The sequence below is a fragment of the Neophocaena asiaeorientalis genome, unplaced genomic scaffold (assembly GCF_003031525.2).
Source record: "Neophocaena asiaeorientalis asiaeorientalis breed wild unplaced genomic scaffold, Neophocaena_asiaeorientalis_V1.1 scaffold357, whole genome shotgun sequence".
NCBI lineage: Eukaryota > Metazoa > Chordata > Mammalia > Artiodactyla > Phocoenidae > Neophocaena > Neophocaena asiaeorientalis.
The window spans coordinates 2,146,584-2,163,082 of NW_020173270.1; the positions used below are offsets into that span (position 1 = coordinate 2,146,584).

General features: G+C 54.1%; 1 protein-coding gene across 1 annotated transcript in view; it reads left to right on the plus strand.

Annotated features, from left to right (window-relative positions):
* The first annotated feature begins 5,622 nt into the window (after positions 1-5,622).
* The window catches only part of TIMM44 (translocase of inner mitochondrial membrane 44), a 14,141-nt gene continuing 3,264 nt past the window's right edge, over positions 5,623-16,499 (plus strand). The window contains exons 1-10 of the mRNA XM_024745942.1: positions 5,623-5,756; positions 7,548-7,649; positions 10,428-10,598; positions 11,595-11,675; positions 12,396-12,545; positions 13,520-13,659; positions 13,954-14,039; positions 14,661-14,753; positions 14,850-14,974; positions 16,346-16,396. Of these exons, the coding sequence (XP_024601710.1) occupies positions 5,673-5,756; positions 7,548-7,649; positions 10,428-10,598; positions 11,595-11,675; positions 12,396-12,545; positions 13,520-13,659; positions 13,954-14,039; positions 14,661-14,753; positions 14,850-14,974; positions 16,346-16,396 (1,083 nt within the window). The 5' untranslated portion in view covers positions 5,623-5,672. The remainder of the gene's footprint in view (positions 5,757-7,547; positions 7,650-10,427; positions 10,599-11,594; positions 11,676-12,395; positions 12,546-13,519; positions 13,660-13,953; positions 14,040-14,660; positions 14,754-14,849; positions 14,975-16,345; positions 16,397-16,499) is intronic.

Here is a 16,499-nt window from a genome sequence, read left to right on the forward strand (position 1 = left end):
ATGGAGGAAACTTAAATGCACGTGACTAAGTGAAAGAAGCCCATCAGGAAGGGCTACGTGATGTATGATTCCAACTCTATGACATTCTGGAAGAGGCAAACCTATGGAGACAGTAAAAAGATCAGTGGTTTCCAGGGCTTATGGGGCAGGGAGGGACGAATAGGCAGAGCCCAGAGGAGTTTTAGGACAATGAAATGATTGTCTGATACCGTGATGGTGGATACAGGTCGTTGTTCATTTGTCCAAGCCCATAGAATGTTCAGAGTGAACCGTAATGTAAACCATAGACTCTGGGTGGTGATGATGTCAGTACAGGTTCATTGATTGTTACAAAGGCACCACTCTGGTGCCAATGTTGACAGTGGCGGGGAGGCTGTGTGGGGCGGCTGGGGGGCAGGGATTATATGGGAACTCCCTGGACTTTCTGCCCAATTTTGCTATGAGCCTAAAACTCTAAAAAATAAAGTTTTATGTTACAAAAAAAAAAAAAAACCCAACAGAAGACGAAGAATGGTCCCTAATTATTTTTTTTACGTTAATGCCTATATTGAGACTAGTAAGGCGAATACATTAAAATTATGCATCTATTCATTAAAAATAATGACACAGACACCATTTCCCCTATTAGCAATATCTTAGACTGGTAGGAGACATTTGTTACAATTAAGGAACTGATACCGATACATTATAATGAACTGAAGTCCATACTTTATTCAGATTTTCTCAGATTTCCCCTAATGTCCTTTTTCTGCCCCAGGTTCTGTTTGGTACAACCGTAACAAATAACGTTTGAGTTAGCCCTCAGTCTTGGCCTCCCCAGGCCATAGAATCAAATTGCTCTAACACTTACAAAGAGTGTAGGTGGGGGGCAGCCTCTAAAGTAGCCTCCAGGATATTCATGCTCTGGTCTGATCCTGTCCCCTTGAGGGTGGGCAGGACCTAGCGAGTCCCTTTCAACTAACAGAATATGACAGATGTGGTGGGATGTCACAGCCAAGATTTGGTTACAAAAGACTGTCTTGCTGGCCCTCTCTTGCACCCTCGGATGGGAGCCAACCGCCATAATGGAAGCAGAAACTGAAGAGGGTCGCCAGGCAACAGTCAGTGGGAAGCGGAGGCCCTTCATCCATCAGCCAGCAAGGGACTGAATCCTGCCAACAGCCACGTGAGTGACCTTGGAGCAGAACCTTCCCCCAGTTGGGCCTAGGGGGGCAAACTTCCAGATGCTTCTCATCAAAGTGCCCCAGTACCTTTATAAAAGAGGCCCCAGAGAGATCCCTTGCCCCTTCCACCATGTGAGGACACACAGCGTTATTGAGGTACCATTGATATACACAAGCTGCACACATTCAGTGTATACAATCTGATGGGTTGGAGCATCTGCACACAGACCCCGTTGCCACCATCAAGGTGATGAGCACGTCCATCATTTCCAAAGTTTTCTATGTATCCCTTTGTTTTGTGTTTTGTGTTTGGCTTTTTGTTTGTTTGTTTGTTTGTTTGTTTTGAGGGGCGTGGGGAGGATGAGATCTACCCTCTTTTTTTTTCACTTTCTTTTTGATTGATGTATAGTTGATGTACCATATCACATAAGTTACAGGTGTACAATATAGTGATTTACAATTTTTTGTGTGTCAATCCCAAACTCGCTATGTATCCCTGCCCCCCACCCTTCCCCCCTAGTAACCACAAGTTCGTTCTCTAAGTCTGTGAGTCTGTTTCTGTTTTGTAAATAAGTTCATTTGTACCACTTTTTTTTTAGATTCTGCATATAAGTGATATCATATGATATCTCTCTTTCTCTGTCTTACTGAGATCTACCCTCTTAAGAAATGTTTTAAGTGCACGGTACAAGACTATTAACTGTAGGCACCAGGCTGGCTGTATGAGAGAGCTCTAGAATTCACGCATCTTGTGTATCTACCCCCAATCCCTGGCAACCACCATCCTACTCTCTGTTAAGCCGTTACATTTTGGGTAATTTGTTGCAGAGCAGTAGATGAATAATACAAAGAGTCTTTCTGTGATCATCTCAGCCCCAGATCTTGCCCTTCCGGGGACACCATGCACACACTGCCACGCACACACTCCCCATTGCCTTGGTCCATGTCCCACTCCTGGCCTTGCTGTTGACTGTGCCCAGCCCACTGTAACACACACTCACTGGACGGCATTGGGAAGGTTTCCAGGCAGCCTGGGGTTAGTCTGCTGATCCGGGAGAACAGACTTGTCTTAGTCAGCTAGGGCGGCTATAACAAAACACCACACCCACTGGTGGCTTCAACAACAGACCATGATTTACTAGCATGCTTTGCAGGAACATGTAGATCAATCACAATCACCAATGACACACCAAGTCACAAGACGAAGCTGGTAAGTCTGCAACTGAGGTCTTATCAGGGAGCTGAAATCACAAAGACCCCTTCCCTTTTACCTTTTTTTTGCCTTTAAGAAGACCTAAACAGACATTTCTCCAAAGAAGACAAACAGATGGCCAACAGGCACATGAAAAGATGCTCAACATCACTAATTATTAGAGAAGTGGAAATCAAAACTACAATGAGGTACCACCTCACACTGGTCAGAATGACCATCGTTAGAAAGCCTACAAATAACAAATGCTGGAGAGGGTGTGGAGAAAAGGGAACCCTCCTACACTTTGGTGGGAATGTAAATTGGTACAGCCACTATGGAGAACAGTATAGAGGTTCCTTAAAAAACTAAAAATAGAGTTGCCATATGATCCAGCAATCCCACTCCTGGGCATATATCCAGAAAAGACAAAAGCTCTAATTTGAAAAGATACATGCACCTCAGTGTTCAGAGCAGTACTATTTATAATAGCCAAGACATGGAGGCAACCTAAGTGCCCATCAACAGACGAATGGATAAAGAAGATGTGGTATACGTAATGGTATATATAATAAGTAATGGAATATTACTCAGTCATAAAAAAGAATGAAATAATGCCATTTGCAGCAACATGGAAGGGCGTAGAGAAAAGCTTACTAAGTGAAGTAAGTCAGAAAGAGAAAGGCAAATACCATATGATGTCACTTATATGTGGAATCTAAAAAATAGTACAAATGAACTTATTTACAAAACAGAAACAGACTCACACACATGGAAAACAAACTTACGTTTACCAAAGGGGAAGGGGGGGAGGGATAAATTGGGAGTATGGGATTAACAGATACACACCACTATATATAAAATAGATAAACAGCAAGGACCTACTGTATAGCACAGGGAACTATTTCCAATGTCTTGTAACAAACTATAATGGAAAAAAAAATTTTTAATCATTATACATATACATATATGTATATAATTGAATCGCTTAGCTGTACACCTGAAAGTACCACAATACTGTAAATTAACTATACTTCAGTAAAAACAAAAACCTTGTGCCCACAGCCAGCCAGAAAGATGGATTTGAGATGAGTCTAGGTCTCCCATCTTCCAGGTTGGTGCCTCTTCAACTAATTAACCTTTCTCTGCTCCGAAGTCCAATGTTTCGGTTTGTTTGCCTCACTGTTCCTTGGGCACACAACCTTGAGTTTGACAACACATATATATTTGTTTGCATACATATGTTTGTTTGCATATACATAGAGAAAGAATGCTAAAGCAAGTGTAGCAAAATGAATCTAGGTGAAGGGTATATGAGTGTTCATTATAGTGTTCTTGCAACTTTTTTGTAGCTTTGAAATTTTTCAAAATAAAAAGGTGGGAATAACACAAACCACCCTCACTCTACCCCATATGTCCCTCCAGCTGTCATCATTTCACCTTCTAAGCACGGCAAAGATTCCTTGGAGGCGTCTCTGTTCTCTCTCTCTATGTGGTGGTTAAACATTTAATAACTGGCCCTCCAAACAAACCAGAAAGCTACCGATCTGTAGTGTTTGTCAATTCCTAAATACTCCCACCACGGGAGTAAATACTCCCACCACGGCCAATTTCAGGCTATTAATGTGGTGTCATTAAAGACCAAATGCATAAGAGATGCACCGCATATAGTATGGTATTTCCAGCCTACAGATGTGATATATGCAAATAACCTCAGTAACATAGATAGTAACATAATTAAGAAGTGTTGAGTTTTGAGTAGTTATTACCTTTGTTTTAATATAATCCAGTTGATCGTAAGTTTATACAATCAATTTTTAAATAATGGTTGTGTTTAACAACTGGCCCCAAAATTCCTGAAAATTTGATAGTTGGCTCTTGTCAGGCAGTACAAGCTGGCTCCAGTACACCTCTGTAAAAAAAAAAAAAAAGAAAAAATCTCAGCCCACTGAAACCTGGCTTCCACAGCCACCATTCAACCAAAACCCTCTAGCCTGTCTCCCCAGGGACCTCCTCCATACTACAAAATGAAAAGAACGACAGATAGAGCTCTGGCCTGGTCTACCTTGCTTGAGTTCTCTACAACATTTAGCACTGTTTACTCTACCTGCCTTTTCCAAGGCCCTCTAGGTCCTCTTCTGACCTGCTGACCAGTCCTTCCCAGTCTCCTTTAAGGGCTCTTCTTCCTCCATTTGACTATGGGGCTTTGATGTGCCCCTCTGACATACTCCCCCTGGGTGCCCTTGTCCAACTCCACGGTTTCAACTACAACTAAGAAGCCCAGACCTCTTTCTCAACAACAAACCTGTATATCCCAACCTCTTAACTAGTTTGCTCCTCTTGCAGTAAAGACATTTCAAACAAAGCCGAGTGGAAGCCCTCATCCCTTCTGTCACCTCGAGGTGGAGGTCCTGAGTTACAGGAAACGCAGATCTGTCCAATCCTGAAGCCAGGGAATGTATGTTGCCTCCCTTTCAAGTCCCATAGACCTTATCACAGTTTAGTAATGGAAAAGGTTTCAATAGGGCAAAGGCAACATACATTAACTCTCCCCGGGGTACCAGCCCACCACCCCTCCCCAGCCTCAGATTGCATGGCCATGTCAAGGTACCGCCACTTGGTGGCGGCATTCTCCAAATGGAAAATAGTATCTGGGTGCTGACATGACAGAGGCTTGAGCTTCTTCAGGGCCAGGTGTATCAATTCACAATGAATCGATGGAGGGAGGAGTAGTCCACCACCACCCAGGTCTCAGCTCCCCGTTCCTTTTCTGGACCAAAACCAACAGGCGCCTTCCCAAAGTGCTGTACAAAAGTGGGCTCATTCGCCCTTGCTCGTGAAGCAACTCACTTGCCCGTCTGTTGGTCACTGTCCATCATTGTCAGTGAGAGCCAGAGTCAGTGGCTTTCGGGCTGGTGCGTCGGTGTGGGTGGCTCTGTTTACCCGTTCTTCCGGCCACGAGAACCCCGAGTTGCCAGTCGGAGAATCACAGCTCGCGACAGAATCCACACCCTCAGGCTCCGCCCCCCCGCTGTTTTATCCAACCATACGTCTCTGCCTCACAGGAGTACCCGCCCCCCAGGTCACATCCAGTCACAGTCCCCGCTCTTCCGAAATTCTGCCCTATCAGAGGCCTAGCTCTCTAGGAATCCCCGCCCACTATTAGGCCACGCCCCCATCGTGGATTTCCCTCCACGGCGCCGCCCTCCTTGGGAGCCCTGTCCAGTGATAGGCCTTTCCCTCCCACAAACCCCACCCGCAGGTCTCGCTTTTCCCAGGCCCGGGCCGCACTAGGCCGACGCGGCGGATGACGCTATCGGATGACGCCGCGAGAAGGTCACACGGGATCTTCCAGCATGGCGGCGGCGGCGGCGCTGCGGGGATGCTGGTGCCGCTGCCCGCGGGTGAGCAGAGTGCGGGGCCGGGGGGGCGGGCTTAGGGAGCTCCGGACCCGTGACCTCCAGGGCCTCGTTCTCCCCAGGCCTTTGACCCCTTCGGCTCTTCCCTGAGCTCGGCGAGAGGCTAGGAGTTTGGTCGCTGGGTCAGCCGAGGCCGGGGCGGGGGCCCCGGAGCGAGGCCTCGGAACGTGGATCCCGAAGCAAGGCCGGAGGGCGGGGGCCGGGCGTGCCGGGCCGGGAGCGGATCGCCCCTCACTTCCTGGCTGACCCCATGTGTACCGAGGAGTGAATGGTGTCCGTGGTGCTCAGTGGAGAAAAAGTAGCGAGGAAAAGGCAAAAAACCGTGACAGTCACAGCTCACCTTTATATGCCACGTCCCCCTACCAGGAGCATTTCCTGCATCGCCTCTCTTAATCCTCTGAAAGTGTGGGAGGTAGTTGTCGCCCTGGCTAAGAGCCTGGGCTCATAGATGTCCTGGGGGTCAAGGCGTGTAAAGCGGCTTCAGAAAATAGTACTCACGTTGCAGCTGTTTGTCGCTGTTTCACAGGGTAGGAAGCTGGGAACTCAGAATTGTTAAGCAAGCCGCGCACGGTCTCAAGAGTTTAGTGGGGTGGCTGACCTGGTCCAAAGCTCAGGTCAGTCTGACGCCAGAGCCAGACTCTGGAGGAAGGAAAATATCTGCCAGGAATCTGAGTGTCAGGAGAAAGAAGGTGTTTTTGACTCAGGACTGAGCTTTTTTTTCTGGACTTGCTTGTCTTTTGAGGCAGGTTTTAAAGGTTGCATGTACACGTGTTTGGATTTGGACACGTCCCAAGGAGAACCACCCTCAGGTTTGGTCCTGCTGGGGGATTTTTCTCCTCAGTGAGACAACCATCCACTTCTATTTCAGGCTGTTGCTGAAGTCAGTGGCTCCAGGATCAGTGGGCGTAGGCATTCAGAGGAGTAAAACAAGTTAGTTCAACTCCCAAGAGTTACTCTTGAGTAACTATAGGAGAGTGTGGCATCTGTGTAAGTTCGGGGTGTTGCTTAGAGTGACTGGAGACAGGAAGCATGGAATGGGGAGAGGAAGGGCCCAGGGGATGTGGAAATGGAAGAGTGGTTCTATCAGGTCATTGACATCAGTGTACCTAGCTCCGTGCTGGGTGCTAAGGTGTAGCGTTGAACAGGACCTGCATGGAGCTTCCCTCATGGAGCTTTAAGTTCATCATTTGGTAGGAGAAGAAATGCTTACCAAAGAGGCGCTGCACATGAGGTTAGCAGCATCTTTGCCCAGGTGACGCCCCTAAGTTGCTCCGCTCACATCTCAACCCTGGACCAGGACATGGTAGCTTTATTCCAAGGTTGTGCCTGGGACAAGTTAGCAGTGTTTACCCCTTGAAGCCCGGGCCTCTGGTCCTCCAAGGCTGGCAGAAGTAGGGTGGGCTGGTGAGAGAAGACTGCTTGCCACCAGCATCGAGTCTTAGCCTGCCCATTTTCAGACTAAGGTGTTCAGCTAGACTGGCATATTTAGCCTTCTTCCACCATACGTTGGCATTTCCTAGGACCCATCGGTTTCCCCCACGTTCAGAGGCAGGAGGGTAGATATGGGCCCCGGAGGTGCAAAATCGAGCGTTTTCTCTTTCCACCAGATTCCGCTGGCTTCTCAGAATTTGGGAAGATGGTCAAGCATCTAGCATGGAGCAGACATGTGATAAAAATCGTCAAATGAGTCTCAGACAACCCCTGCTCTTTTAGCGTGGCCTACTTCCTCATCACCCTCTAGTCTAAATGGATCTTTCTCTTTTCTCCCTCAATTAGAGATGCCTTGGAGGGGGAGTCCATCTTCTCTCCAGCCACAACCTAGTGCCACTACCCCATCGTACCTATCAGATGCCCCGGCCGAGTGGAGAGCTGACCCTGGTGAGTGACTCAGGATACAAGCAAGCCGGCAGGAGGGGGAGGTGTGAAAATCAGACCTAGTTGACAGGAGAGAGGGCTGCAGGATGCTGTCCACACTGCTGGGGGTGTCTGATTGGCAGGCATTCCACATCCAAGGTCTTCCGGAGTTACAGAGCCCAGTGGGCCTGGTCCTCTTGGTATCCCGGGAAGTGCTCGACACTGTTAGGGGTAGGGCTCCTGCCTCACACAAAGTAGCGTGTCTCAGCTCTGATGGCTAGAAGGGCATTCCTCTAGCTGAGCTGAAATCCACCTCCCGGTGGCTCCCACGTGTGGGTCCTTCGCTAAGCAAGGCTGTGCCCTCTGCTGGGTGACAGCCCTCTGGGCATTTGAGCAGAGTCACCCATCCATCTCCTGGAGCTGGGTTTCCCCAGGCCATCTCTCCCTTCCTCTTTATGTTGTTCCTCACAGAGAGCATTTTCTAGAGCTTTTTTGCCCTCCCTGTCATTTCTCTTCAACCACGTTTCTGTTGGTTCCTTACCACCATGGGGAAGAAAGCCTGAAATCTCACAGTCTCCAAATCCACATGCTCAGGCAGCCCACACCCTCCCTTCCCTTCTGAGTCTCATCTCAGCCCTCTAGCCTCAGCATGCTTTATCTCCCAGATCCTGTCCTGGGGCTGTTGTGGGCTTGGGACATGCCCTTTGGCTCTTCCCCTTAGTTGTCCAGCCCCGCCCTCACCCCCAGTTTGCAGCCCTGGAGTGAGCGGTGGGGCTGCCGCGAGCTGGCGCAGTCCCTGACAGTCTTAGAACTTGGACTTCCCCTGGAGCAAGGCTGGTCAGGGCACATCTGGACCAGACAGCAGCCTGCTGTTGCCAGGCCGGGCCACCGCACCTGTGGGGCGGCACCCAGACTTGCTGCTGCTCTCCCTGGGGCTGGACAGGGACCGGGTAAGCAGTCGCCCCTGAAACTGGTAGGGTGAACCCCCAGCCGCTGCAGCGGACCCCGCACACCGGCAGGGGTGGTGGGAGCAGCTGAGCCCGTGCAGCTATTTCCCTGTGACTTACTGGCTCACGGTCCGCCTCTAAGATTTCTCTCTCCCGAGCCTGCACGTAGTTACACGGGGGGCGAAGCAGGCATCTACAGCCGGCTGTGTCTGACCCCGAAGGCTGCGTCTCGGGTAGGGCAGTGCCTGGAGCAGGGCCTCAGGCTGTCTTCTGGCCTCTGGGTGTGTTCGGTTGGGTTTTCCTGTGGGGATTGGAGGGGGGACGCTGAGCTTGGGCTCTCAGAGACTGTGATCCTGTGGGCCAAGAGAGGGAGGTTTGTACCAGTCCCCAGGCCCTTGGGTGACATGTAAAGCCCAGCTGGGGACTCGGGAGTGGCCCCAAAGGAAGAAGTTACGCTGGGCCCAGAAGCCCCTGGAGTAGTGCCTGGGCCGGCTCTTTTGGGATAAGGGGCCACAGAGTCCTTTCAACTCTAGTCCTGGGACGAGGGTCCGTTTGGGTGTTGGCCTTTTCCTTGGGTGGGCGTGTGTGAGGCCCCATGAGGATTCCAAGCTGTGCCTGTTTCTCTCACCCCAGAGAGAGAAGGGGCCTGGCATTTTCTTTTGTTTTTTAATAGACTTTATTTTTTTGAGCAGTTTTAGTTTTACAGGGATATTGAGTGGAAAGTACAGGGCCTGCCCATCAACCTCCTGTCCCCCTCTCCTCCCACCGGGCACGCAGTTTTCCTCCGGTTGTACATCTTGCCGTTAGGGCGGTACATTTGTTAAAATTGATGAGCCAGTATTGACACATTATTGTTGACTTTAGTCTGTGGTTGACATTGGGTTCACTCTCTGTGTTGTACATTTTATGGGTATGAACAAATGTATAACGTATCTACCATTAACAGTATGGTTACAGAGTAGTTTCATTGCGGTGAAAATCCTCTGTGCTCTGTCTGTCCACCCTCCCTCCCCTCCTCCAGCCCCTGGCAACCACCGGCCTTTTCCTTGTCTTCATAGTTTCACCTTTTCCAGGATCTTAGAGTTGGAATCCTACAGCCTGTGGCCTTTGCAGATTGGCCTCTCTCCTTTAGTGATATGCCCTTAAGGTTCCTCCGCATCTTGTTTTATTGCGATGTAATTGACATAACATGTCATGTGACTCCTGTATTTTTTTCATGGCTTGATAACTCATTTCTTTTTCTTTCTTTTTTTTTTTTGCGGTACGCGGGCCTCTCACCGTTGTGGCCTCTCCCGTTGCGGAGCACAGGCTCCGGACTCGCAGGGTCAGCGGCCATGGCTCACAGGCCCAGCCGCTCCGCGGCATGTGGGATCCTCCCGGACCGGGGCACGAACCCGTGTCCCCTGCATCGGCAGGCGGACTCCCAACCACTGCACCACCAGGGAAGCCCAACTCATTTCTTTTTCTTGCTGAATATCTTGTCCCACAGTTTACCGCCTGGTGGCTTTTTACTTTGTCTGTTATCTCTTCTAAAAGAGATAACTATTCATTATGGGGTTTTTTTGCCTTTTGTTTTGCTTTGTTTTGTTTTCGTTGTTGTTTTTGTCCGCACGGAGCAGCCTGCAGGATCCTAGTGCCCCAACCAGGGATTGAACCCGAGCCCTCGGCAGTGAAAGTGTGGAGTCCTAACCACTGGACTGCCAGGGAATTCCCAAATATTGTTTTTATTTATTTTTAATTTTTTACTTATTTATTTATTTTTGGCCACGCCGTGCGGCTTGTATTCATTGTTAAACCTATATCAACAGAAAGGAGAAAATGAAAAAATTCTTCGTTCCTTTTACATTCTTTCTAGTCCAGATCCTATTCTTCTGGAAACAGGAAAGGCTTTCTCTCCGGCTTGCTAGATAATATCAAACAAGAATTAGCCAAAAACAAAGAAATGAAAGAAAGTATAAAAAAGTTCCGAGACGAGGCCCGGAAGCTGGAAGAGTCCGACGCACTCCAGGAAGCCAGGAGGAAATACGTGAGTCCCCTTTGCTCTCAGTCTGCCTGGGCAGTCACACTTGCTCTCAGAGCCAGGAGTTCCCTCCCAGTGCAGTGCTGGGGCGGCCGGGGAGTGAGGGGACAGGAGCAGGCCCCCAGCCTTCCAGTTCAGCGGTGAGACTGCAGCCTTCTCTGCACACGGCCCAGCAGCACTGACGGGGTTTCAGAGCCCTCTCGACCTGCTGCATCAGGATCTGCATCTCCACGGGCCCCTCGGGCACTAGGTTTGAGATACGCTGCTCCTGAGGGCCTCTGACTGAAATGGGTAGAAAGTGAGTTGCGGGGCTGGTGTAATTATTATAGCAATCGCTGCCGCCGTCTCTCACGGAGCAGCTGCCAGGCACCCGCCAGCGGATGGGCTTGGCGCCCTTTATTTGTCTGCCCTTGAGGGCTCTGCCCGGCGGCACCCCCATCTCACCTGTGGGCAGCTGAGCCTGGGGTTGTGGGCATTTGCCCCAGGCCCCTCGGGGGTTTTGTTCTGTTGGCGCCCCTCCCAGGCCATGGGCGACGCCTGTACCCCTGAGTCTCCCCAAGTCACTCACTTGTATGTAACTACCTGTGAGGGATCCGACCCTGCGGGAGATCGCCCTTCCTTTTCATTAAGGAAGAGGAGTGAGCCGAGGTGTCGTCTGGGGGCAGCGCAGGCCGAGCTTGGGGCCGGGTGATGGGGAGGGGGCAGAGCCAGGCAGGATGACGCTGAGAATGCCCCGCCCCACCCCCAATATATCACTGGTGAGCATATGGGCAAGATCACCCCCTGCCGCCCAGAGACAGATGCGGGGCCTGGGGCCCTGTGCTCAGGAGGGTCCCTGTCCCAGCCTACAGCCAGGGACCCTGGGGGGCCGGGAGGGGCCGGGTGGACAGGCTGAGGGGGTGGAAGAACGGAGTGTGTCTGGGGAGGAAGGAAGGGACTTCTGAGAAAACACTTCTTTAGACCGTGTGTCGCAACACAAAGATACAACATCCTTTACCCTAGAGAACCATTGAATCAGAAACCATGCGGACGGGCGAGGTGATCAGGAAGAAGCTGGGGGAGATCACTGGCACCGTGAAGGAGGTAATGGCCTCCGGACCCCCAAGGCCCCTTAGGGCCCCCGGAGCCCATCTGTTCCTCACCTCTGGCGGAGGAGTCGGAGCAATGCTGGGGGCAGCCGGGGGTGAGCAGGCGGGGGAGGCTGCCTGGTCGGGAGGCTTCCGGAATCAAAGTGCAGGATGCCTTTGGGAAGGAGGGAGAGCTCAGACTAACCCACTGGCCTGCGAGTCACCACTTAGGTTAGAAGCCTCTGAACTACAGGCGAGAACAGGAGGGTGAAAGGAGGATGCTTTTCTTCCTGCCTTAGGCTAGAGGGAAGCTGGGACCCTGCACGCCCCGCCCCCCACCCCGACAGGGTGGAGGTGGGGGCGAGACTCCTGGAGGGCCTGGGAGACTTTCTTTTTGTTGCTTCTCCTGGGCTGGAGAGAGGGGCAGGGCTTTACCTCGAGGCCAGCCTGGCGCGCTGGACACACCTACTTCCCCTTCGTGTCCTGACCCCGGGGCTGCTGCTCCTGTACTGTCCTTCCTGCGTGTTCCAGGCCGGAGCCCTAGGGTCCAGCGCCCCAGAAATCGTAGGCAGCCTTCTGGGGCATGTGCACCCCAGTCTTGGCTCCGTGAGCCAGATGGGCTCAGGACACCTGCTCCCGCCCTCTGGAGGCCGGGTCTGCTGTTAGCTCGGGGGGGAGCTCCCGCAGGCCCCCACCGGGTGCCACGCCAACACCGCCCTCTTCTCTGTCTCAGTAGAGTCTTGACGAAGTCAGTAGAAGCGACCTTGGCCGGAAGATCAAGGAGGGTGTGGAAGAAGCAGCCAAGACCGCCAAGCAGTCGGCTGAGTCTGTGTCCAAAGGTGGGGAGAAGCTCGGCAGGACCGCCGCCTTCAAAGCCCTCTCCCAGGTGAGCCGGGCTGGGGCTTGTGCCCGCGGGCTCTCTGGGCTCAGCCCCGAGATACCTCACCGAGGGCTGCAGGGCACACCAGGCCTCAGCCCCTCCTGGCTGAGCAGCCTCGGGCAAGTCACAGCCCCGAGGGAGCTACACATAACCCGATGTCAGTGGCTGACACCCTTAGCTCACATCCAGAACCCAGAGACTGTCGGGCTCTGGGTCACTTGAGGTCCTGAATTCATTCCGTCAATATCACTTACCACACGCTGGGCCCTCTACTGGCCATGGGGCCTCAGGAGAGAAGGTCCGAGTTCTTGCTCTCAGAGCATCCTGGGACAGGAATAGGGACAGGGAAGGGGCAGGCAGTTCCAAGTAACACGTGACAGAGGAACGCTTGGGGAAGGCGCCGGGCCAGGGGAGCGGGCATCACCGGCTCAGGGTGCCCCACGCAGCTAGGTGTGGCCAGAGTGGCTGCAGGGACATCAGAGGGTCCTGGAGGCTGTGCGGGGAGTTTAGGTTCATCCTGAAAGCACAGCCTCCCGGTAAGGATTCCGGCAGCAGCTCAGAGGAGGCCGGAGAGTGCCTTGGGTGATGGAGCCAGGAGGGAAATGGGCTCCAGAGGTTTGCGGAGGTGGGATCCAGAGGCTGGGTCAGCTCGGATGGAGGTGGTGGGGCAGAGGCAGCCTCTCAGGACGCCTGTCCGGTTTCTGGTCCATGTGAAGGAATGTTTCCAGCGAGAGTGTGGAATCGGCCTCAGAATGTGAGGGTCATCTGGGGGCAGCTCTTGGCGGGGGGCAGGTGGGGGCAGAAGTCAGAGCTGGGGTCTCCCCTCTGCCTCCCCCCCGAGGCTTGGGCGTGTCCTTGCCCTGCACCTGCGAGTCACGTGACCTTGAGACCTGGGAGGCATGGCCCTGGGGTGGGTCCACAGCTGCTGGTCTGGGGTGTTGGGGAGCCCCAGCTCCTACGTGGCCGGCTGTGCTCTGCAGGGTGTGGAGTCCGTCAAGAAGGAGATCGACGAGAGTGTCCTGGGGCAGACCGGGCCCTACAGGCGGCCCGAGCGGCTCAGGAAAAGGAAAGAGTTCTCCGGAGAGAAATTCAAGGAAGAGAAAGTGTTTGAGGCCAATGAGTAGGTACCAGACCTGCCAAGGGGCCCACCTCTCACCACCTCCCTTTGCAGCACCTGCACTGCTGTCCGTTTCCCAGGACCCGCAGAGGGTTCCTACCCAAGTCAGTTTGTGGGGTTTCTTTCTGCTCGAGGTTCCCAGGCACCCTGAGAGAACCGGGAGGGGAAGGGTAGGGTGGCAGGAAGGGGCAAAGAGAAGGCAGGAGGCCGGGGTCATCACACCGTCCTGCTGCCCCCTCTGGCCGCGAGCGGAGCAGCTCCCGGGCTGCGCTCACTGGCTTCCCCGACCTTCCGCAGGGAGGCCCTGGGGGTCGTGCTGCACAAGGACTCCAGGTGGTATCAGCAGTGGAAGGACTTCAGGGACAACAACGTGGTGTTTAACCGTGAGTGTTCGCATCTCAGAATTGCCTGACAGCGGGCCGGTGATGGACACCCACCGAGTGCTCGCCGAGGGCCGGGCACGAGGCAGAGGAGGAGGCGGGGGTCGGAGAGGACCAGTCACTCCCACAGGGTCGCCCAGCGAGTGAGCAGTGGAGCGCAGGGCGCGGGCAGCCTGAGGGGAAGCGAGCAGTACCTCTCGGGCGCAGGCGGCCGCCGTCAGGGCTGGGCCACCAGCTTGGCTGGAGCCAGTGTCGCTGTGAGGCAGCCAGGTGCACGCGCCAGCCACCCCTCCGTGTGAACTTGGCCTCGACACACCCCCTCACGGGCCAGGAGCCAGCTCAAGGCCCAGAGCTCTCTGCTCAGTCTGGGGCACGTGGCTTCCCAGGCGCTGACAGGGAGCCCTGGCCCTCCTCAAATGAGGATGTCCAGAGGCCTGTGTTCCCTCAGTAGCGACAGCCGCAGCCAGGAGGGGTGGCGCCCGGCGTTCACTCGGCTCCCCTCAGCCCCTGGCGGAGGGGTCTCTGCAGCCTCCCAGGGTCGGCCAGCAGGCTCGGAGGGGGCTGCGATGGAGTGGGTGTGTCTCTCCGGAAGGGGCCCGTGACCCCATCCGCCACCCCCGACAGGATTCTTCGAGATGAAGATGAAGTATGACGAAAGCGACAACGCTTTCATCCGGGCGTCCCGCCTGCTGACAGACAAGGTCACAGACTTGCTGGGTGAGTGGGCTGCCCCGGGACCGTCCCCCCACAGCCCGAGCCGGCGGTGGGAGGGGGTCCCGGACCCTCACCCCACTCCTGGCTCGGCTGCCCCAGGGGGCCTGTTCTCGAAGACGGAGATGTCGGAGGTGCTCACGGAGATCCTGCGGGTGGACCCCGCCTTCGACAAGGACCGCTTTCTGCAGCAGTGTGAGAACGACATCATCCCCAACGTCCTGGAGGTGGGTGTGCGGCTGGCAGGGCCGCGGCCCTGTGGAGAGTTCTGGCAGGGCCGCTTGGCTGTGGACAGGGCTTCTGAGCGGAGAGGTGGCTCCAGTGTTGACAGAGGCCTGAGCACCCCACACGCCCAGCCCTTGTTAGTCAAGCAGCTCAAGAAAGCCAGGCCGCTGTGGTCTCCTGCAGCCCCCGCTGGTCCCTGGGCCGGTGCCCTGACCATTCTTGCCTCGCCCACAGGGTGTGTCTGCCCCAGGGGCTGAGTTTCTCACCCACTGGAGCCTGGAGCCCCGTGGCTTGTTTCCCTCGAGCTGTCTTCCTGAAGTTGTTCCCTTGAAGCTGCCAGGGGCCAGGTGTTTGTCTCCCAGAGGCCAGGGGCCTTTCAGGGGTTGGGAGAAGCCGGCTGCTGCTTCAAGGTTGCGGGGGGCAGCGCATGACTCAGGGCAGGGAGGCAGGACCAGCACAGCAGCCCAGGGGCCTTTCCTCTCTGGGAGCCCTGAAGCTCATCTTCTGGTCTTCTCGCCTCTCCTTTTGGCACATAAACAAGGAGGAGGCGACTTGCTCAAGGTCACCCTCCTCGAGACCCCCCCCCGCCCCAGGCTGGGGCTGGAGCCTAGGCATCCCGCAGCCCAGCCAAGCCAGGGGCTGTTGGCACGGCCTTAGTGGGACCGCAGGCAGCCCGTCCAGCCCCGTGAGAATGTCCATCCTTTCCTCCCGCACCGCATCTGCCTGGCCCCCTCTCCCGCCTCCGAGTTCCCAGATCCCTCACGACACTTGGCGGGCTTGGGAGGAGGTGAAAGTGTAGCATTTCCCCAAAGCAGCAGCCCAAGCACGGGCAGAATCTTCTGGGCTGAGATTATCTCAGCCCCCAGATTCCCTGTGGTTTCCCACCAGCATCTCACCACCCCACTCCCCCCAAAACCCACCCTCTCCCTCACCAGATCCAGCCCTGTCTCTGGGTTCCTGTGGAAGCTTCTCTCATTGCACCCTGGGAACCCTCCCCTGCACTTCCCCTCTGCCCCGTCCCACGTGGACCTGGCTGCCTAAGGCTTCTTCGTCCCCAGGGGAGGTAGAATGCCCTGCCTGGCCTCCTTGGGTCGGTTTCCCAGCCAGGGCGAGAGCCCCAAACGCTGCCACCTTCCTTTTCCTTCCAGCAGGCCGTTGGGACCCAGCCTGGGCTGCCCCGTTGTCACTTGTGGGGGCTCTGCTCCCACTGCTGCAGCCTGGCCCAGTCTCCCTTCCCCAGACTAGGACCCGGAGGCTGGGGCCGGGGGTCTGCAGAGGAAAGGTTCTAACTGGAGAGTATTCTCCAGAGTTTACCTGCCTCAAAAGCCCACTCTCATTCTCACACTTTTTTTTTTTTGTCTTTCCCTTTTTAGGCCATGATTTCTGGAGAGCTCGACATTCTCAAAGACTGGTGCTATGAAGCTGTAAGTGCTTGCTTGCTTTCCCCCCCTATTTAGGCCTCAGAAGAAATCACAGTTCAGAGGAGATCTGCTTGGGTGGCTCAGTCCGAGAAGGGCTGAGATGTCG